We start from the raw sequence: 24,178 nt of genomic DNA on the forward strand, positions 1-24,178 counted from the left end.
GATATAGCTAATTCTTGTGTCTGAACCCCTTGCTACGCGATACATTTTTCTGTCTGCAGATGAATAGCAGAAGACACAATATAGGGGAACTTCACATGATCCTGCCACATACGGGAAGGGGCAGGTCACCTGATCTGGTGACCAACTCTGCAGAGACAAGAAAAGGTTATGGGTGCACCAGAGGGTGGCCACTGGATACATATATACATAAATTTTTAAATACTATACAGACAGTAAAAGTGATGGTTTACAATCTCAACCGTCACAAACAGAACATAGGAGTACTCCTGTTTTCTTTTCCTCTCTCTCAGAACTCAAGTACCCAGATATTTTGGAGATAAAATAGAAAATAAAAAACCAGGCACCGAGTCCTAGCTTTTACAGAGGTTTTAGCTCAAAGCCCCCCCCCCCCTTTTTTTTTTTTTTTTAAGAAACACAAAATGTTACAAAACCCAAAAAACAGTCATTTGCAATGAAAACAGAGATCTTTAATAATGGGAGCATGAACTACATTGATGTGATTCTTGTATGTATGGCACAAGTCAGATCAGAGAACCAGTTCTCATTCCCTGTAAGGATTTCTTCCTGCCCTCATTCTAGTTAAAATGACTAAGGGAGAGTCTTTCAATTGCTAAGAAAGTAAAAATGTTCAATAAAAAGTACTGTATCCAATAAAAAGTGAACATAAAAGAAAATTATTAAAACACCAAAAATAGAAGACGTTGCATTAGTTTAATTTAGCATAAAAAAAACCCAGAGTATTTTATTGTCTATACTTTTGTAGGACTATCTGAACTTTTTATTTACCTGTGATCCAGATGGGACCTTCCACTGCATAATAGCCACTCCACGGCTCTTGCGCTGTCATTAATCCATCTCGACCAAAGGGCAAATCTTCATAATAACTAGCCACCAAATTCCAAGCAATGGTGCTGGAAAATAGTTTTGTTTTTAAAGTCACAATAGTTTTGAGTGCACAGAATTTAACAAAATATTTCTGACAGTGCTGAGATTGAACACCCATGTGTGTCTGCATAAACTAAACATTTCAATGGAGCTACTTCCTTTGGCAGATATATTACATATTTGCAGTGGTGGGAATTACAGAATGTGGCAGCTCTGCAGGTATCTGTGTTTCTATACTTGTGCACCTAAAGAAAGTTTAGGAAGACTTGCAAGACTAACCTGACTAGCAAAGTATTGCAAGATCCTTAGTATCTGGAACTTGCACATCCTAACCTCAGTTGCAGTGGAGCCCTTAATTAAAGCAACCGTTTATCAATTTATGATATTTGCTCAATTCATCACATCATGTCTTTGGGAAATTTGAAGAGGAAAAGTCAAGCACCTGGGGTTTATATATGAAGAACTTTTAAGGCTGTAAGCACTAGTGAAAGGAACTAAATGAAGTAACTTGTGGACTGAATTCTTTTTACCCACACGAAACGGACAGCAGCAGTGCAACCTTTACCCCACATTGTCCTCTCAAGGAACCTTAGTCATTAAAGGAAAAGTTCTCAGTACACCAAACAAGCATTAGTCTGATCAACTACTTTTGAAAAAATTAAAGAAAACCTAAAATCAAGAGAGCTTGTTAATAAAAAAATCCTAGGTCTTAGTCTCATATTGGCCCATTTGCAGGTATCAAATTACGGCCCCCCATTTGTGATGGCATACACATCTAGTCGCTGCTGCAGGCAAACAATAGTTATTCTTTTAGTATCCCCTTGTATGTGCCAGTACCTAATTCCCATAAGTGGTCATTATAACTGTGTGCCACTGTGCACCTGAATTTTTAAAAAGGGGTCCTAAAAAGTCGACAAAAAAGATGCTCAGAAGAAAACTTTTTGCTTTGTACACTAGCCAAACTTGTTCCATTTAAATTTTCAAGAGCTCCAACTTGGCTGACAGGAACTACAGCAAATTTCAGTCCAAAGGCAGGCAGCAAGGCCATAGAAAGGCCAACATGATTTTATTATTCAATGTAAGCCAGATGTGGAGCTGCTTGCAATACTTGAGGAATATTGTGTGTTGATGTGGTTATTGGGATGTTTACTGTATGAATATGTTGGTGTAGTTTAACAGAGGACTAAGGAAAAAACAAGCAGAAAGGGAAAAAGAATGACTCAAGATAAGACACTACTCAACAAACACTTGAGAGCTTTTTAGAGACCATGCCATAACTACAGCAGATTGGGAATCTTCCAGTGGATTGTTTTACTGTCTGAACATGCCAATTCATCGACAGTGAATCATTTCAAAGGATAAGGTAGACTTTGACCAATTTCCATTTCAAAAACAACCATGAAGCATTTCGACATCAAAAATGGAATGTTTCGAAATTTTAGGAACCAAACATTGATTTTTCATTTTGAAATTCCTTCTCATTTCAATATTTATATTATAAACATTTTTTTTAATTTAAAATGTTGAATCTGAACAAAACCTTTGGATCAATCCAACCTCTTCCATCTCACCACCACCCCAAATTTCATTTTGTCTGAAATTTCCAGCTTTTTTGGTTTTATTGTTTTTCAGAACAGACTTTCCCACAAAACAGTTCGCACCCACCTCTAGCCAGGACAGGAAAAGGCCCGGGAATCAGAAAAATCAAAAGAAAAGAACTGTGGAAGACTTAAAACAGAAATATCTCTTAAAGGGGTTAGGGAGGAGTGTAAGGGGAGTTGTTCAGCAGAATCAGATACTCGCTAGGGTATTTCAAGTTAGGACTCCCTAGGTTATCACCAGGGGATGGCAAGCTTTTAGCTCAGACAGATGTGTGCCGATTGTTGCTATAGAATCCTCCTCCTCTCTCTCTCATGTGTTTTCCTACTCCAAAACACACATCTCTCTTTTGTCACTATAATACCACTGTCAGACCCCCAAAGAAAAGAACCACAGCTGTCCAAACTCAGCTGGACTGCTGGGTAATCATGGTTAAAACACAGCATACTATGGCCCACAGTCTGGTCTAAAAGTGGTCAAACTGTGGAATTCCAGCCAGAAGTAGTAAAGGCACAAGGCCTTACACCTGAGGGGTGCACTCAAAGAGACTAGAGAAGTACAGATAGCCTTGTAACCATGACAGTAGGCTGAAGTTATGAAAATAACTGACTGCATGCAAGACTTACGAGGTCATGTTTCCATTCACATAATTCTGGTTCAGGATCCGAGCCCAGCAGCCTGCACCCACTTCATCATTGAAAGTACTATAGTCTTCTGAAGCCCATAGTTTCTTCTGAGTTGCTAAGGCACTAGGCACTGTTCTTGTTCCAGGGTAATGAGCTCTGGATAGTATTTCAAAAAAGGACATCACTTAACACAAGAAAAGCAGGAGAACTCAATACACGTTCAATTATTAGCTCAAAGCACAAACAAAATGACTGGTGTCAAAAAAAAAAAAAAATCAATCACTATGTGGATTTCACTTCAGAGAATCATACTACAGTAGTCAGATCCAGAAGAGAGCTACAATATTTAATTTAGCTTCATCTGTGCCAATGAAGGATTTTTTCTTTATAATGTATTCTGATGCTTTAGCAAGTCTAGTTTTAAATATCAAATGCAAATCAGGCTTTTTATTCCATATCTCGGTGTGCACATTTTTTCCTGATATTCAGCGTTAGTGCCCTAATACTTTTATCTCATTGCTGCTAATTATACCACCTTGTACCACCCTAAATAAATCCTCTCCTGGGTTTTTATGACTTTCACATACTTGTGGATTAATAATAATGCTTAGCACTGGGTATCTTCAAAGCCCTATACATAAAGTGAGATCTCCCCTTAGTCAAGCAATTTATGCTTACGCTTATACTCTTTCCTCAGAAATCAAATCTTTGGATTTTCAGCAAGTATGTTGTTAAAGCCAAAAGAAAAAGCATTGGAAGTTTGGAGCAGCTGCAATAAACTGAGGTTAAGTACAGAATATGATAGGAGCTCTGCTTATTTCTCTTTGACAGATCTTTCCTACTCCTAATGGAGATATCTGTTCTCATCAAAGAAGACCCTTTGTGCCCACACTGGTTTGGTTACCACTGACTGACTAACGGAATTTCATCTTACAGTAGTTTCAAAGGCTCTCTTTCAGACAATAAGGGGCATTTTTAGTTTCCCCTCAGATAACAGAGTAACCAACAAGGAAGTCAACTTAACTACACACTGAAAACAAAACCATAAATTCTATAGATAGAGGTCAGAGAAGGGTCCTTAATATTAGTCTGATATAGAGGCAGGAGGAACCTTGCTGATCTGTGGGCAAGGGAAGGGAAGGGAAGAGGAGTATGGACCATCTCCCAGTACAGTACGCATTCACGTATAGCTTTACTAAGCTAATAAAAGCATAATACAGTGCTCATAAATATGTTGAATATCCATCTCTCTGCTGTTAGGCTTACTGTATACACATTCAACTGCTTTTGGTTTGGAAGCAAAAACGTAAGTGACTAAAATATTAACTTTGATGCTTCAGTGATTAGATGAAAAGCATAGTTTGTAGAGACAGATGTAAAGCAGAGAGGGAGTAAATGTGCACTTCTATGCCCCTCTCTCTTGAAGGCTCTCAAAATGCTTTACAAACATTAATTATTACTCGGTACCCCTGGTAAATACTATCCCCATTTCACAGAAGGAGGTGGGGGGTAGATGCAAAGTGAGTTGCTCAAGATCATGCAGGAATGTAGTAATAAAACACAAGTCTGTGTATTGGTTTTAACTACAAAGACCAAGGGGTAGGTGGGTGTGTGTGTGTGTAAGTGTAAAAATAAATGGAAAGTGGAATAATCAAATAAAGGGAATGAGAGGAGAGCACTAAAGGTAAGGGAAGAAAATGGATAAGAAGAGGAGATGAACAAAGGGTTAATGTTAAAAAAGAAGTAGCTGAAACTGGGTCTTGCAAAACGGGCAGAAAGATCATTTTCAGAACATATTTATGAGCAGCTTTGCTCCACTTCCAGCCCACATCCTGTTAGACACAACGCGCCCCCCGCCCCTCTCTGTTCCGTTAGTTTGTGCTTAAATGGAACAGTCTCACCAAAAGTGAGTAGGTCATTTCCCCCCTATCCGCCTAGATGCCAGTGAATGAGCAATAATCATGAACTCTCTGCTCCTCAGACACTACCTGTACCTAGGTGCTTTGGTTTCTTTTATTAAGATCTAAAGGACTCCACATAGAGTAGGCCACACTCAAGCCTCGTTACCCCATAGGCTGACTTTTTATAGCGACAGTAATTAGCTGATTCGCTCACACTGCCAAGCATCAGTTTTTAAAGAGTACATTTTTAAACATCTAAATGGCACCAAATAAGCATTCACCATCAGAAAAACTTATAGCCCTTCAATATGCCCTCAGACTGCTGAATCTATCACTACTTTAAAACTTATGAGGACACTAGACTGGGTTGCAATCTTCTTTTAAGTTATCCTTTCCACCCAAGCACCTCAGCTACATTGACCTGACAAATAAGGAATATGGCACACAGCAAGAGGTGCATTGTGGCAAAGAACAAGTTCCTTTCACAGAGAGCAAAAGGCCAGATTCTTCACATCTTCCAACTTCCTCAGGAGAGCAAGCTGTTCCCAACAGCCTTAGAGCTAGAACAGCTGGTTCCTATGCCATCCCCATCACCCAGAGCATGCTCCAACACAGGGGACACAGCCACAGCATACTGCTCTGCAGATACCCCTAGCTAGCAGACCGGTGTGTGGTGGGGCTTAGGTGCTGTGGAGCGTATAAAACTAGTTAAAGCAGTGGTCTCCAAACTTTTCAGTTGCACCTCCCCTTACTCGTGTCTGTGCACACACACCCAAAGCCGGGGCCGGATACGGTGCCACAGCTCTTGGGGGGGGGAGGTGGGAAGAGCACAGACGGGTAAGGGGGCCGAGGCTGGTGCCACAGCCAGGGGTCAATGCTAGGGGCCAGGAGTGGAAGCCATGGCCAGGCCACGGTCAGGGGCCCAGGCTGGGGCCGGAAGTGGAGCCAGAGCAGAGCTGGAGGCGAAGCAGGGTTGGGTGGTGCTTCCTCCCTGACCCTTGTGGAGGCTGGCCCAGGTCCTGCTGTGCCCTCGCTCTGTCTCGGGGGGTCACACCTCACAGTTTGGGGACCACTAGGTTAAAGTGTTAGAACATAATAATTGGCTCCCTGATATATCTCCTTCTTCCCAGTTTCTCCCTATCTCTGGGTAGCTGCAGAGAATTTGAGCCCTACAGGCTAAAGTTAGGAGTGATCTGTATATAGCTGGGATGCTTCAACAGAATAGGTAAGATTTTAGGACTTATTTTACAGGAGCAAAGAACTAGAGACACCTTAACAGGGAAGCTGTTCCAAACATTTGGAAGAAGAGGAAGTATAGTAGCATGAGTGGGCAATGGAGCGCAAGAGAGAAACTTGGATGGAGAGCAGGTAGTGAGAGGTAGATAGGAATGGAGTTCCAGGGAATTCTGAATGCAAGCTCAAATGTTAGCTTAATGCCAAAGAGAAAAGGGCACTGCAAAATTCCACTAAGGAGAGAGATGGTAAGAATCGCCTGAAGATATTATTTTAGCAGACGCATTGTAGGAGGAATGGAAAGTACGTGGAGGGAAGAGATAGGACAAGGCCAGTACACAGGATGTAGGACGATGGGAAATTAACAAGCAACCATGAAGTACTGGCAGAAGGAATGAGTTTTGAAAAGGCTATACAGAAGTAAAACAGATTGATACTAACGGCATCATGTTTTTAATGAAGGAGGGAAACTGCTCTTGCTTTTGACATTCATTCCACATTCCACAGCCATTGGCTAAGTAGTATTTTCATTGCCCCCTTCCATAAAAAAAACGAAAAAATAACAAACAAAAAACACACCACTTTCAGACAAGAAGGAGCAATGTTTTGAGTGCTCCATTTTTCAAGAAACACTGGGACAATCTTTTTGCTCTGTGTTTGCACAGTGCCTAGCACAATGGGGTCATGGATCCCTGACCAAGGTACCTAAATTCTACTATAACACATGTCTATATATTACCAAGCATTTTAACATTAAATATATCTTTGTATAGTAGGCCATGGACTAGTAGCACTCCCATATAAAAACAGTCCTGTGAGTGGCAGAAGTTTTGCATGAGAGAACCTTGTTGCTCTAACTAAACTAGTTAAAGCAACAAGGTAAAAAAAATCATTGTTAGGAAACAAATTTCTCATAGCAGAAGGTGGAATTAACAGTAATCTACAGTGAACAAAAATTAAACTAGATTTTCCAGATACACTATTTATGCTGCTTGCTTTTTGCACTTTTCACTATTGGACAGAAAATTGACTAGCTTATTTTATTTTTTGACTTCCATGCACTCACACAATATTGTGACATGCAGGCTGCAAAACATTGCTAGGGAATATTTAGTCATAAAAAAGTCTGAAAAATTCTATTCTGAGGAGGCTTTAAAAAATTGGCTTATTTGCACAAAACCTGAAGTCTTAATTATGCAATATCATCCCTGTGAGAAAGTTTAACTAGGATAATAGCCTTTTTTTGTTTCTTACCACCCTTCAACTTTCTCATCTTGATTATCTAATCCACTTTAACCCAACCCAGATAGAAGTGCTAGGAAAGCGGACTTTCCTGAAATGATGTACTGTATTTATTCAACCTTATATACTCTCAGAAGAACAGGTTTGTTAACATCAGCCTCAAGCTCCCAATTCCACCCACAGCCACTTTCACAATAATGTATCTTAAATTCATAGCTACTAAGAAACATTTGATGCCTTTATTTTCAAAGACTCTCTATTAAAAACAGAGTTATTTGTCTTCTAGGCATGGCAGCTTGAGTAAATCAACAGTAATATCAAGCTTAAAAAGAAAAAGGCACTTCCAGAGGTTCCTAGTAAAATGAACACATGCTGACAATTTTAACCCTTTTTACAGTAGTTTTACATCTTCACTTGTTAGATGATTCATAGATACTAAGGTCAGAAGGGACCATTGTGATAATCTAGTCTGACTGTATAGCCTAGGCCATAGAACTTCCCCCGTCCTCCATATATCCTAGAGTGTATCTTGATTTTAAAATTGCCAGTGCTGGAGAATAAATACAGGTCTGTAGTTAATTTTAATTTTAATTTTCTGCTTCTGAGACAACACACTGGTGTCCATTGAAACTCAACTAGAAAAACATGTCTTCGCATCCGATGGTCATATCAGCCTCCACATGAACGAACCCTGCCTTCCTAACCTAAACCAGTAACGAGACTCAGATTAATTGAATCAAGCATTGCTAGTTGAATCACAGATGAAGTCATAAGGCTTAATTCACCCTATGGTCTATGACAGTTTTTGCCAACGTAGACCCTAGGGGAAACCAGTCATAGCAGAATATTTGAAAGAGGGCAGCGTCAAAGCATGCTTTGTGCACCAACTGTAGGAGTTCCAAGCATCCCCCAAAATAGGCAGGGCTGGGCAGAGAGGGGGCCTGGGTCTATGACTGAATTAATTGGGCAAGCAACTGTCAGCAGATTTTAAGGCTAAGTCCGCTCAGGTGGAAAACTCAGGTGGAATTTGAAAGGAACCAGGCTAGAACACAAAGCTCTAATGATCGCCTTCCTACAACTGACAAAGTACATTATTTAGCAAGAAAGGTTAAGGTATCAAACCTTTGGTGAGCACTTAGCAAAGCCAAAGCTCCCAGCAAACGCTACCTCTTAAGTTATATATGAGCAACCAGTGGAAATATATGATCAGACCAGGCTAATAAGAAAGCAGCTTCATTAAAAAAAAATAAATAAAAAAAATAATAAAAAAAAAAATAATGACTTACCCTATGATATCGACCACTTGATGGAGCTCAGAGTCGACCATCATGAAAAAGGAAATTGGCTCCCACATGTTATCACTGGCTATGATCCTCACCCGCTGCAGACCTTGTTTATCCAAGGTGTACCTTAATAGCTTTTTTAAGTGGAAGGAGAGGAAAAAAATTGTGTCAAACTGGCACAAATTCAGGTTTGGAACAGAAAGTGGTTTTCCTTGGTTACCAAATGAACATTTTACAATTTTAAAAAAAATTATCTTCCTCTTACACTTCAATACAGAACAGTTATGTCAAGAATATACTCAGCAGAAAGTGTCAACCATAAGCTGGCGATCAAAATGGACAAAATGTCCTTCTTACACTTTCTGTCAAGCCCCAAAGTTCAGTTAGTCCCAGCCTGCACAGTACATAAGGGAGGTAGGGAAAATGAAAAAAACATTTGATTCTAATTATCTACACTCTGCATGTATGTAAGAAAAAGTTAGACAAGGCAAAGACAACTACATTTCATGAGAGAGAATCTATTTGCAGATCAGTGACTTAAAAAATGTCAGTAGTTTGATAGTTAGGGTGTGAAGTTACAAGAAATACATACAGAAAAACATGGACAAGTCTGATCCAAAAGGTATATACAAAACATTTCTGAACATAAAGCAAATATTTCATAACAACACAATGAAGAACAACTGCTTCTCCAGCTGACTGTTTCAATTTAAAACTGAAGCTATGGAACATAGATAAGGTTTACAGTCCACATTGGGGGTATGGGAGGAATTACTCTTATGGAAGTTTTTGTTTCAGAAACAAAGCAAGCTGCTTTCAGACAATACTGTATTTGTTAAAGTCATATTTAGATGTTTAAGAATAAGCACTTTCCAGGACATTCTATTGTTTACATGATACACACGTAAGACTTGCTGCCTTCAAAATACCATTATCATCATATTAGAGTCAAGAAAACAAACGCCAGATAAGGAAAATCTAAAAGCAGAGGTTTCTCCTGTAACATTAGTTAGCCCACTGTGCACAGCATCTATTTTGTGGTACGTATTAATCATCATGACAGGACTGAAGTATGACAAGAAAACCAGCAATAGAAAATGCTACACACAGAGGGCCAAAGACAGCTCAGTTACTTCTTTGTAAAGATCAAAATCTGAACCAGTCTACCACAGGACACAGCTAACAGCAGAGAATATCAGCTTAAGATTTCCTGACTGTTCAGTTCTTATTTTCGCAGCCTTAATGTGATATCATTGCTTCTCATGCACATCACAAAACTAGCAAAGTAGAATGTTGAACACTACAATCTCCTAAATTGGCTTCCTTCAAACTTGGATTATTTTATGTCTCAACATAAAATATAAATAAACCCAGATTGAACTGTCTACCCTCTGTTCTCTTTGAGCTATGCAAACATGAAAATTCTGATTTACAAGAAAGGCTGCATGGTGCAGAAAAGAAAACAAGAATTCATTGTTCTATCCCAGCTCTACCAATGATTCAGGATCTGATTTTGGGCAAGTCATTTCACCTCTGTCTGAGTTTCTCCTACTGCAGCAGGGATAGTAATAGCTGTCTACCTCACAGCAAGCAAGGCAGCAATTAGCTAGACATCTTCAGACTAGACATGGCCTTTGAGATCATTATTAAGAAGTACTATCTTGGATATGCCATCACATCATACAAGCAGAAGTCAGAGCTTCCCTTGTTTCCAGGAGGGCCATTCAATTATGAGTCATTCTCAAACACTCTTGGTTCCCATTAAATTGCAAACTATATCCAGTGACAGACTATCATCATCAACAAACCAAGTTACTATAATTATAGCTAAAATCTCTCCTCAACAGCAACTTTTTTCTCACTGATGACAGATCATACCATGATCATTGGGTGACCTGTGTCTTCTTAGAGAAGAACAGAAACTGAAGCATTATTATCTACCTTACAGAACACCAAGCACCATGGGGTGTTACCATTGACTTCTAAGAGGCAGGCTTAATTGTGCATGGATTTCAAAAGAGCATGATCATCACAGACCATAATTTGAGCCAATACTTTTTAAAAATCAGATTGGAGACAAGAGAGCTATTGCTTGTCATTAAAAAAAAGTTTTCATTTCCTCATACATATTCACACTGGCCAATGGGCAACATTTAAAATTAAGTCTTAGTTACCCAAAAAAACACAATTAAGTTTATCTACATTTCTTATTCTCCCTGTATCTACTGATAGAATAAGAATCAGAAGAAACATCCTATAATGCCCTCAATGTTTTATATTTGTGTTACTAGCACATGAAGCAGAGGCTTCCTGTTGAGTGAGTTTGCCCTTTGGAAAGCATAGCAAAAAATTTGAGCCTGAAACATGAGACATGTTGTAAGAGACAGTTGAAAAAAATAGTACCTTTGATTTTTGTGGGGATTATAAATTTGGATATAAAACTAAGCATCTCAACAAATAAAAGTTTTCCGAAGAGAAAAGACTTAATGTGCTGTTAGAGATGGATAACTCTGCAGAACATCTAAGGTATGAAGTGGAGACAAAACTATAGGTCACATCATTTCTGCACTTATGTGCATCAAGAAAACCACTCCAACCAAAGGATAAAGTTGGTATTTATGGAGTGGCAACAGCTCAGTAACACTGGGACCTAAATGGCAACTATAAAGTCCTAAACTTCAATCCACACACTAGCATTCAACAAGAGCAGAGAGACAGAGACCCCTCATCACTTAACCTAACACTAATATGCTTCAGCTTCTTGCAGTGGTGGAGGGGAGGGGGGGAACTTAGCAGAAAAAGAGGGAGTGGGTCTGACAATGAGACACGAGAGGTACTGTAGGCAGAACGGACTCATACAGGATCCTGAAGGAAAGTACAAGAAGCTTGATTCAAGTGTGAGCGAGGTCAGTGAAAGAACTCACAGAGCAAACATGGCACCGGAAAGGACAATTATTTCATAGATCTTAAAAGCCAGAAGTGATCTTTCTAAGCATCTAGTCTGTCATCCTACATAAAACAGGATATAGATCTGATCCCATTATTCCATTTCAGCATGAAAAGATGGCTGTGTAACAGGGCTGGTCAGAGGCGGAGATTATAGAAGGTAAAAGATGGCTAAGGAATAATAAGGATTTTAGGGGACAGAAGAGGAAAGGACAGAATATAGAAATGCAGAGAATGAAGCAGATTTGGCTAGAGAAACTGGACATGGGGAGAGATGTAGAGATTAGCTGAAAGACAAGACACTGAGAAGATTGTAGGACATAACCCACCCTACTGGCACTCTTGTTGACAGTGTCAAACAGCGGCCAAAGATTTAATAAGCTTAAGACTGAACTACTCTCCATATAGCCTCAATCAGAAGTTAGGCCTGTTGGTTGGTCATAGTCTAAAACTTGTATGCTCTCTGCTTATCTTGTTGATATACAGAGGACTTCAGTTTCCAAATGTTAATCCAGAAAGTTTCATAAACAAAGTCACATCTAAAAGTAAAAAATATCGTTTGCAAGTCACAGTGCCTTAGATTTAGAAGTTTCACCTACACTATACAAGTTATAAGGACAAAAGTTTCCTATGCAACAACTAACTCCATGTTAATATTATGCTGAATATTCTCAGATTACATTTTTAAAGCACCATCTCCTGGACAGTTAACATTCAGAAGCTCAACATGTCAGAATGTTACTTTCTTTATAAAAATCCTGCTTTAAAGAATGCTCACCCACAACTATAGCACTGAGGGTATGGCTGCACTTGAAATTTCAAAGCGTTGCCGTGGCAGCGCTTTGAAGTGTGAGTGTGGTCGGAGAGAGCTGCACGTAAACCACATCCTCTACGGGTGTAGCTTGCAGTGCTGCGAGACGCGCTCCCAGCGCTGCGACACTGATTACACTGAGGCTTTACAGCGCTGTATCTTGCAGCGCTCAGGGGGGTGTTTTTTCACACCCCTGAGCACGAAAGTTGCAGCGCTGTAAAGCGCCAGTGTAGCCATACCCTGAGGTTTTCTCCTTTTCCTTCTACAAGCTAAGTGTTGCAGAAATACCATTCGCATCTATACCACCAACTGTGTCCCTATTTAGCACACGTCTAAAAACAAAGCTTTTCTTCCCAACAGTGCTAATATCTCAGTTTTGATGACTGGGACCTCTTATTATAATGGTGCATTAGAAATTGTAACTCCTGTACTGTACATGTATAAGAATTAAGAACAGAGTTACCCCTAAATCCTAAAGAATGTGCGTAGCACACTAAAAACCAGAAATATAGCCCTGTCACGATAAGCTTACCTAGACACAGACCAGCAAGGGATAAGAAACAAAAAGGGGTGTGGGAAGGACAAGAGTGACAACAGTAGAAGGTCAGGAGAATGTATTATACGCGAACAAGTCTTGATCAAGTTTATTTGCATTGTGTACATATTGTAGGCCTTTCAAATGCATTAGTGAAATTTAGTAGTCGAGGAAGCAAAGATCAGCAAGAAAACAGAAACAGTGGAATGGTGTCAAGCTAGCTGACAGAAGCAAGCAGCAAGTAAGGAGCAGGGCGGATTGATTTAAATCAAGGCAATTTAAATCACCAACTGGAAAGCCTCGGCTTAAATTATCAATTTTAATCAACTTTTCATTCATACTTCAGTTATTTTCTTTTAAAAAAAAAAAGGTGCACTAATTGGTTAATATAACCATTAATATATATTGATCTACAAGTAAATACAGCAGACTTGGCACATCTTTTTGCTACTTAAGAAAGTACACTATAATTATGTATATTTAAGCAATTCTATAGTTTAATATTTTCAGATTCTTTATTAATTGTACATATTTATTGGGTTAGAAAATGCTGAATGATATATTGTTGTTTACTGAATAATTAACTTTTTACTCATGATTTGTGTCAAGCTGCATTAGGATGGTACCTAGAATTTAAACACACACCCAAAGTAGCACATACATTATTTTTATTAAACAAAACAATCTTAAATGTTTTGGATACATAAACTTCTCTCATCAAAAAATGTTTCGCATTTACAACTAAATTAAGATAAAGTTTAGGCCAGTGGTTCTCAACCTGTAGGCTGCTTGCAGCCTGATCAGCACAGAGCCACAGCCCATGACATCCTCAGGGCCATATAGCTAGTACTGGATGCAGCCCACAATGATAATTAGGTTGAGAACCACTGGTTTAGGTCTTAATATATTTTGTATTAAATTCAGATTTAACTTTAAACAGGTTTATTTTTAAAAGAAAAATAATTTAAACAAAAGCAAAACCGTCCAATTAAAATTTTTAAAAATCTGATTTTTTTTAAATCACTGATTTTTATCCACATTTGAGGGATTTGAGTAAAGTGTCAAAGCATGGCATGAAATAAGTAAGGCTCAGCCTCTTGTGAGAAGATAATCAAAGGAATGCTGTACGGCTAGCAAAGCACAAAGTAAAAGTACAAATTCAACTTAATCTGGAATAGATCCCAAACTCCAAATTTAGACTTTTTAAAAAAGTTTCTGACTTTTCAGAGGTACAGGGAGATTGTTAGCTGGCCCCCAACATTCTCTAAAGTTCCCTTTTGCTCCCATACTTACCCTACTATCTGCATCATCAAGACAGGGATCACTTATCATGTCACTTGAAATGTCTCAATCTGCATCTGCAGCGATGATACCAAGGTTCTTTAAACCCACTCCGTCCAAAGTATGGCAAAGTATCTTATTAAGAGATAATACACTTAAGCATAGCTTTCATCAACCAGCTATCATGACAATATAAATCTGAAAGATTACAGTAATTACACACACTGTGGAATAAGATATTGGCATTATTGCTTTCCAAGTAAGATGCATCAACAATAGGTGGCTCTCAGATAAAAGGGGAAATTACATGTGAACAATAACACAATCATTACCTTCAAAGTTCAAACAACCATTACTCCAAATGGATGCTTCTCCAGTAGTAAAGTCTCCTCAATGCCTTGTTCTTTCTCTCTCCACATACACACACACCTGAATATGTATGCAATGCCCAGTGATCCTTGATTGTATTGAGTCAGTATACTAACTGCCATGGATATTTGAATTTATCTAAAGAGTCAGTCAGTGAATGCAGTAGATTAACCATACAATGAAGTTTAGAGCTGGAAACACCATAATAAATGTGGAAATGAAAGCTGTTCATGCCCTTATTCTGGGGTCTGGATAAAGGAAACAGAGTTTGAAATTTAGAAATGGAAAAGATCTGTATTGTCATTTAGTCTTCCTACGAGTGTAGGATTACTACCCACAAAACACTTCCTAGTGCACTATGTTTCAAGAATTGGTACTTCTATCACTTCCTTTAGGAAATTATTCTACAGAATAAAAAGACATATCGATTAGTTTTTCCCCCAATATTTAGCCTACATTCTCTCCGATTTTAGTCCACTATTCCCAACGAATTATATCCTCTGTTACCTACTTAAGTAATCTGCCATTCTCTCCTCAGTGTTTAAACATACTAATATCTACCAATATTTTAAGGGTTTGGATACTTTGTAGTAGTTTGTTCTTTTTTCACATCTCCTCAAGCCTTCAGCTAGACTATAAAGTACTCTGGGCAGGATCCTTTGCCAATCATTTATCTGTAGTTGCTAGCAGAAATAATGTTATAGAAATAAAATCCCTCCAGTATCTTAATACTTTTTGATGCTCATCTCCAAACTCTCTTCAGTTTGTCACTAGCCTTCTGGCAACGACATGTGGCCCAGAATGTGTCACAAACAATATTCCAGTGGCAGTTAAACCAAGATCGTATAGTGGAATTATCCTCCCTTTTGGTTCTACCAATTCAGCCAGAAACTGCACAACTTATTTTCTTTGGTTTAGAGAAGCTATGGATCTGACCCAGTAGCCTAGTAACACAAAGTTTAGGACTGAGATGTGCGCTCATTCTCAGGTGGCATGGAGGTGTACTACAGAAAGAGTACATATACTGTTTCAAGGGAGACTCCTTCCGCTCACTTGAAGATTAGTTTATATAAGCTCTTTAAAAAATTTCTTGCAAAATCTTATGGACAGGTAAAGTGGAGAGTAACTGGAGTAAAACAGTAGAATGTGGGAATATTTCTTCTTTATCCCCAGAAGAAGCTGCAATATTCCTGGGATTACACAGCAAAACAAGTCCAAGCCTAAAAATAAAAATACTGAGTTTTTATATTTTAGGGCTAGTTGCTTATCAGCTAACTAGTCTGTCAGTGAGAAAGATCATGACTCATTCAATAGCTTGGAACAGTATTATGGATGACTAGTGTTTACGGAACAGATGACCTTCACTAAAACATATTCACACAACTGTAGAATAACTTTCTGCCAGTGATTCCAAAGTAAATCTTCCTAAAATTCTGGGTCTGTCTCCTTTTCTAAATATAGGGAAGTAATTAAATTAGATTAACTAATCTAACTTCACATGCTAAAAACTGAGCATAATGAAACATTAAGCAATTCTAATCAAATTGATCTGCACTGTCTCTAACCAAGGTTTCAAACACAAAGGATGATATTAGACCAAAAGCAATAATATGTATCCAGTAAGTTTCAACAGCCAAGAGCACAATTGTGAGTTCATACACGTCACGTATTTTCCACGTGATCAGGAATGCAAGGTGGGTGCTCTAGCAGCAGGGGTGCCAGAACAATTTTTATATTGGGGGTGCTGAGCGCCATTGAACCAAACTCTGAACCCTGTATATCAGGGATGGCAACCTTTGGCAAGCAGCCCATCAGGGAAATCCACTGGCAGGCTGGCACAGTTTGTTTACCTGCAGCGTCTGCAGGTTCAGCCAATCGCAGCTCCCACTGGACATGGTTTGCCATTCCAGGCCAATAGGGACTGCGGGAAGCGGTGGCCAGCACATTACTCGGCCCACACCGCTTCCCACAGCCCGCATTGGCCTGGAACAGCGAACCGCGGCCAGTGGGAGCTGCGATTGGCTGAACCTGCAGACGCTGCAGGTAAACAAACTGTGCCAGCCTGCCAGTGGATTTCCCTGACGGGCCGTGTGCAAAGCGTATATCTTGCTGTATATAATGGAAATCACGTCAAGTCAGGGGGTGCAGCAGCACCCCCCACAATCCCTAGTTCCAGCACCTTTGTCTATCAGTGTCCATTTGGCATTTCTAAGGTGACAAACCAAAGACCATTCTCAAACCTGCCAGTCAATCATTCTTGAACACTGCTGTCGCACTCACTGTGGTCTCAATTCTGCATTCATTGAAGTCAATGTCAAAACTCCCATTGACTTTAAAGGGTGCAGGATCAGGCCTTGAAAGAGTTTTCAGTGAATATTACCCCTGTGGAAAAGTCCTATGCAATTTAATAGAGGTGAAGCCAACAGGGTTCTACATAGGTTTTTAGGGTAACTTCTAGAATTTAACAAAATAATAAATCCTTTTTTCTAGGTGGTTTGAACCATATAATACAGTTCTATAACAGGGATACAAGTCTTATAACATTGTCTGAGATGGTTAAAAAGCAAGAAAAGTTACAGAACTTAATGGAAAATAGGACTTATCCTCAAGGGTAGAAAATATTTTCCAAAAGCATATTTTGAACTTGTAATCAGGAGTTTTCATGCCAGAAACCTGATTCTACAGTTTACACTCCTAATTATAATTATTCATTCTTCAGCTTACAGAAGTTGTTGATAAGACGTACTCAGTTTTAGATAAGAAAAAAAATAATAGTTTTTCCTGGCTAATACAACGTGTGGAGTACATGGACATGAAGTATAGTGTGATACAGGTTTTATCTGCATGAATCAGGTGAGGCTGCATTACTCACAAGAGCAAAAGCCATAAGAGAGGTCACTCCAAGTTCACGTTGATAAATCTTTAACAGCATATCACACAGTCACCTATTCTGAATGTGCTACACATGATATAGGAAAAAAATGTTTTGAAAATTGTGATGTTTTTAATCCCTCCAAATGTAAATCCAGACACAATTAGTAACTGCATTCCTTCTGAGCTCTGCACAGCTGAAACAGAAAATGACTACATATAACATCGCACATTTAAAAGTCAGATGTCAGGTCATTCATGGGCTACCATAAACACTAGGAATCTTCTCTAATAATTGGTACAGCACTTCCATTTCTAGCCCTGAAGTGTTATTGCAAGATCCCAGATCAAAAACCTCTTAACTCAGCAAGGATGGAATATTACCAATTCAGTGGTGTAATTATTTTCAGCAGGAGGAAGGGAGTGAAGCCAGAAGAACACTATTTCTGTGACAACTGGACTTTTAAATATGATAGCTGATTTAAGGACATGTCTACAATGCCCAGAAGTTCAGACCCAGGGGGATGTGAATAGAAGTGCACACCAACCTGTGCTGTAACTTCCCCATGTAGATGCTGCAGATGTAAATTTAAAGGTGGAAGATGCTGATTTGAAACACAGGAATAAGTATCAGGGACACAGAATGTGGGCAAAATGAGTAGCATGATAAATATAATGTATCACATATCACCATGTGTGAATATCATATATTCCTTACAGAAAATGTCAGTAATCCTGTTTTTTGTAACTACTTATCCCAGAGGTTGTTCAATCTCTAAAAAAAATTTTTTAAATATGAGTTAGTGTCCTGCCCCTTTACTTTTGTTTTCTACTTAACGACTTAAGAAGCAGTAACAAACTAAGGAGCGAAGATGAATACTTCAAAACACACCTAGCAGGATCATAGAGAATTTAAATTTATACTAACAGACTTCCAAATTCCCTGTTATGGCTAGCATGATGACAATGAAATATTTTTTAAATGGCTGACAAAAACTGAAGCATTGTAAAACAGGTGCAACACTATACTGAACAGAGAGAGCAGATTTCTTGAGTGATAAGCAGCTGAACTCCTAGAGCTAATCTTTAGCTTATCACTCAGAACAAATCTACTCCCAGTTCAGCAGCTTTTTTTCCAAAGCTAGAAGGAAGGAATGCAATGTCATTGTCATTGTTCCACAGTTTGCCCCACGCACTCAGTATCCCTCAAGGTCAATGGCTTAAGGCAAACCAACTGAATAGGGTGAGGAAGCCCCCACGTAGCAATAAGTGGGACTCAGCTTGTAAGCAGGTGGAGAGTCACTGCCAACAAATTGCACACACAGCCAAGAAAATGCCTGAAAGAATCGGAGGACAAATTAATGTTGTTAAGTGATCAGGTAAGGTAGATTTCTGTGAAAATAAAAACATTGTTCCACTTGGCACACCATCTCTACTGAGGGTTCAGTTCCACAGGCTTTTCCAATCAAGCAGAACATCTGACCTATTTTTGGCTGTCAGTTACCTTTACTCATTTTATTTTCCATGTTATATGGGTTTTCCTGTTTCTGCCTGAGTACATGCTATTGTGAAAAGGAATGACTTCAGAGAGAGTACATACAGATTTCAAAGGGAATGCTGCTCTGCTGTTCTCCCAGGCTAATCCCACCTACTATAGAGATGGTCCTTAAGAAGGCTTATGGTTTAAGGCTGAAGCCCAGCTGTGTGCTAAAAAAATTCAAAATTTGCTGCTCTGGTCTGGCAGGTCTTGCTAAGGGGGAGATAGGATCCTGCAGCCTGCACCAGTGCTCCTGCCAGCAGGAGGCTAGTGAGTGCCACAGTGGCACAGGGGGCAAGAGAGTGGGTCTGTGAATAGGTTGGGGGGGGGTGCCTCTGGGAGCTAGGGGTTTACCCTAGGTTTTAGGTGAGGTTCCTTTCCTGGGCCCCCTTCTTGGGTCTTGGCTGCTGACCCCCTGAGCACTCCACTCCTGGCCCAGCTGCTGGGGGTCCCGGCTGCTGGCTGGCCACGGGTCCCGGCCCCACGTTTTGGCGACAGGGTCCGGCTGTTTGGCCCATGCTCAGGGCCCCACTCCTGGGCATAGGGGACTGTAGGCAGTTTTAGGGTGGGGGATGCCATGGTTCTCAACCAGCAGCCCACAATGATAAACAGGTTGAGGACCACTGGTTTAAGGGTGGTAAGATACCAACTGCATATCATGGGGAGAGATTCTGCCAACCTTATTTACTTTTAGGACTTTAACAGGACTATTTTGAGTCAGGTACTATTCAAGGTGAGCAAGACTGGCAGAATCTTGTCCAAAATCTGGAGGGTCTAGGAAGCCAAGCTACTAAAACAGTGACAGATCTAAACTGCAGCTGCATTAGTTTATTCTGGCATATGGTAGGATTATGTCCTCTTCATACGAGTTAAACACCCACTTGGAAGTAGAGACAAAATCCTCTATTCTCCTGGCAGATCAGGCAAAATCCAGCATATAGGGACAAGACACATTTGTCTAAGGAATGCTTTATCCAATCAGAGCCTATCCACTAACCAAGGCTTGTATATGGTACAATAAAAAATCCTCCTCCTCAATGGAGGACACTGTGCCGAAGGACTTAATCCCAACAGGTGTTCAGTATCCTCAACTCCTATTAAATTAAATGGCAGTGGATGGCACTCATCACCTCGCAGGATCATGCCCTTTGTTTTCAAGAGTGAGCAGTGCTCTATTTAAGCCAACTCCAGCTCCTGAGCAAAGAGCAGATAGTTTCCTTTTCAAGGAGAGAGATGTTGACTTAAGTGATCTATCCTATTAGTGGGGACAGGTTTAGACTTAGTTACTAAAATACTCTGTGGTTTCTGAGTAAACCGACAGCATTTTTCTAATGATAGGTGTATGGGATAAACAAAATCTAGTTTCAGAAGAACTCGCATGTAGTTGGGCCAAGTCAAAAGTCAAACAATTCAATTGGCCACAAAGCTTTTCCCAGAAAACTGCCTCAAAGACTGCAAGTCTGTACTGCTGAATAGAGGCCTTTATTGCTGAAGTGCCAGGTTAGCTTTGCTTGGATTTAAATTGTATGGCAAGCGAACGTGGAATGTGAAAAACGGAATGTTTTCTGTATAACAGAAGAAAGCGAACACGAAGAACAGAGAGAAAAAAGTGTTAACTTTATGAACACAGGCAAATTTCTTAAGACATATGGAAGTCAAAAAATAACATTATTATAGAAACTGTGGGGGATTTTTTAAATTATCTATCCAATTGTTCAGGCTCAATATAGTGAATGAAACCCAACAATATTAAGATTAACCAATAAGTATATTAGAACTACTGGCTTGACTCAGTACTAATATAATCATGTGTAGAAAAAACTATAAAAACTCTATGGCAAACAAAGATCTATAGCAGTTCTATAATTAATAGAGTAATCTAGTCTGGGATCCAATCCTTGTTCACATCTGCAGGAAATTCAATGTCACTCCATAGATAGTCCACTCCAGTATCAAAGAGAAAAATGAATTTTATTTCCTAAAGATTAAGATGCAACAAAAGAGAATTGAATTTAAGGTAGAAACCGTTTATCTGCTTTAATAAAATTCCACTTTCATGTTACATGCCCTACTGCACATCTTCTGTCAAGGGTAAGTGTTTTTGGTTTTGAGTCATCATTAAGGCCTTGTTATGTGAAGGGCTGAGCTACTTTAACTTCCCTTTATTTTAATGGGTGTTGAAGAAGCTTGGCCTCTTGCAGAATTTATCTTTGAAAGTGGCAATGTAGTTCCTGTGATTAGGCATCACGGGTATTTGTGAGAAAACTTCCACTTCAACCATGACAAACAGAATTAAACATATAGTCTGCATTTCAGTAAGAACTTATAATTAGTAGCATGAGTTCTATGGTGGTAAGATAGAGGAAGATGTTATCATTCCCAGTGGAAGTTCTATAGATTTTCAACTGGTTCCAGTTGGCAACTAGGTTTTAGAACAATGCAACATGTCTACTGGGCCACAGGCCCTTCGGTAGCAGCCAACAGAAATCAATAGTGACCACCCTGAAGGATCCTAATGGTGTCTACTGGAGTTTCCTTATGTAACTTCCTCACATGAGAGCATTGCCATCCACAATTTAAGGTGATACCATCCTGACTTCAAGGCAATTTTATTTCAGCAAATTAAATTTGAAGAGAGTGCTCTGCCCTGAAGGCACTTCACGCCTGGAACCACTATGGGTGACAAAGGGAGTTCAGTGGGCAATGTATTTACAGGCAGAGCCCTGCAGCAGGAATGGGATCCTGCAGGACCCACTGCCATAATAGTGGGAGCAGGAAAAATGTACTTTGTTGTGGGTGGGATTGGGGGGTGGGGGACAGACTGCAGTAATTTTCAGAAAAAACACTAAATCTCGTCAGTTTGTCATAAATAGAATTTCAGCAATGTAAAGCAATTTTTTTTAAATAAAAGGTTTTAATACACTTCTACCCCGATATAACGTGACCTGATATAAGGCGGGTTCGCATACAAGGCGGTAAAGCTCTGACATGCTGCTCTGAGCAGCGTGTTAAGGGTGCCGGGACAGGCCAGGGCTGAGGGATTTAATAAGGGGCAGAGGGTCTCGTGAGTGGTCAGGGGCTCCCCCCCAGGTCTGGGGGGCAGGAGCTGTGGAAGGACACTTTTGAGGGCCCTGCAGTCCCAGAGTGGCCTGAGGGATTAGCGGGGGGCCGGGAGCAGCCCGCTCTTCTTCCCTCGCCCTGGCCTTGTCGCTTGGGGAGGGGACTTGGGGGGAAGGGATCCCCCCCCGCACTCACCAGCAATGGCAGAAGCAGAGCAGTCCAGCCCCAGTCCACTGCACTCTGCCAGTTCCCAGCCCACAGCGCTCCACTTCCTGCCGCAGGCAAGTACGGGGGGCGTCCTTTCCTCAACCTCCCCGCACTCACCTGTGGCAGGAAGTGGAGCACCATGGCTGGAAGGTGGCAGAGTGGAGCGGCTGGAGCCGTGTCGCTCCGCTTTCCGCCGCAGATGAGTGTGGAGGGCATCCTTTCCCCAACCTCCCCGCACACATCGGCAGCGGGAAGCAGAGCAGACCAGCCCCAGCCAGCTCCACTCCCCGCCACGCAGGTGAGTGCAGGACCTTTCCCCAGCTGCCCCTCAGCGACACGGCTGGGGCTGGGGCAAGGAAAGCGGAGCAGGCTGGGGCCACGTCGCTCCACTTCCCGCCACAGGTGAGTGGGGGGGGGCATCCTTTCCCCAACCTCCCTGCACTCACCGGTAGTGGGAAGCGGAGCACCGTGGCTGGGAGGTGGAGTGTAGTGGGCTGGGCAAGCCAGGCTGCTCCGCTTCCCACCACTGCCGGTGAGTGCCTGTCAAGGGAAGGGGAGGGGGAGGATGGATAGGGGTCAGAGCAGTCATGGGACAGGGGAGTTGGATGGGGTCCTTGGGGTGATTAGGAATGGGGGTCTCTTGAGGGGGCTGTCAGGGAACAAGAAATTGGGGGGGCCAAAGCAAGTTTGATATAACATGGTCTCACCTATAATGTGGACCGCGTTATATCAAGGTAGAGGTGTACTTATATTTAAGCGAGAGATATAATAGACGTCAACTCTCTTTCTAAACAGGACAGAAAGTATTTTTACATGGTTTAAGCAAGATTTGTTTTATTCCTTAAGTGATAAAAATTGTGTCCAAATTCCATTTATATATAAAACCAACCGTGGGTGTTTGGGGTTTTTTTTAAGTGTAACATGGGGGAATCTCTCTCTCGCAGGATGTCTGGGATCTAAGGTTTCTGCAAGTAGGAATAGGATAATCAAGAAACAATGCAGGAGCAGGTGGGAGTGGGTATTGCAGGGCGGGACAGGAGTGGGATTAAAAAATAGTCTCGCGCAAGGTTCTACTTGCAGAATTGGACCCTAACTCAGTTAAATTCAGAAGAGTTGATCAACCTACATACAACAGCCAAAAACACTTTATTTCTAAGTTTCAAAAGTCATGTACACATTGATAAAATATAGTAGCATGGTACATAAAATATGAGAGAGAGATAAAATCATTACATACCTTGATATATTTGCTACTAAATGACCTTTCATTCCATATCTATAGAACAGAACATAAAAAGCAATTTCAAAAATAAATGTATTAGTCTGAATAGCAAAATTAATCACATCAATACAAAAAAGGAAAGTTTTAATCAATAAAATTATACAGCCACTATTGTAACTGAATTCTGTGGTTTCAGATTCTTGTGTAAGGAGAGAGCAACTCCACTTGTTTTTGTTATTGGCTCTAAAGGCGGCAGCTTTAAATAAAGTTCAAGGGCCCCTAGACAAAACTACCTATCTTCCTTCTGAAAAGGAAGAACTTGCCTGTTAGTAGGTTTCTACATTTACACAAGCCTATGACTGCAGGTTTACACTTGCATGTTCTAACGTTACTGGACTGATTTCAGAAGTCCCACCAAAACACACGTATTGAAAAGGCTTCTGAAGTTCCTCATATATTAAGACAATTGATGGTATCTAATCTGCACTACATGTGCTGCAAGACTAAAGGGAAGAAGAGGTGGCTATGAAACCATTAAATAGCTTACTG

The 24,178-nt window shown here is 40.4% G+C and overlaps 1 protein-coding gene across 3 annotated transcripts in view; it reads right to left on the reverse strand.

Moving 5' to 3' along the window:
- Window positions 1-24,178, reverse strand: part of GALC (galactosylceramidase) — a 66,903-nt gene that overhangs the window by 31,068 nt on the left and 11,657 nt on the right. For 2 of the 3 annotated variants that reach the window (XM_075065605.1, XM_075065604.1), the window contains exons 6-9: window positions 23,645-23,683; window positions 8,794-8,924; window positions 3,132-3,287; window positions 808-932 (exon numbers count right to left, since the gene is read on the reverse strand). In XM_075065605.1, coding sequence (XP_074921706.1) covers window positions 808-932; window positions 3,132-3,287; window positions 8,794-8,924; window positions 23,645-23,683 — 451 coding nt within the window. The remainder of the gene's footprint in view (window positions 1-807; window positions 933-3,131; window positions 3,288-8,793; window positions 8,925-23,644; window positions 23,684-24,178) is intronic. The other variant, XM_075065603.1, reaches the window with a different exon arrangement.

Source organism: Chelonoidis abingdonii, chromosome 4 (genome assembly GCF_003597395.2).
Source record: "Chelonoidis abingdonii isolate Lonesome George chromosome 4, CheloAbing_2.0, whole genome shotgun sequence".
In the NCBI taxonomy this organism is placed as follows: Eukaryota; Metazoa; Chordata; order Testudines; family Testudinidae; genus Chelonoidis; species Chelonoidis abingdonii.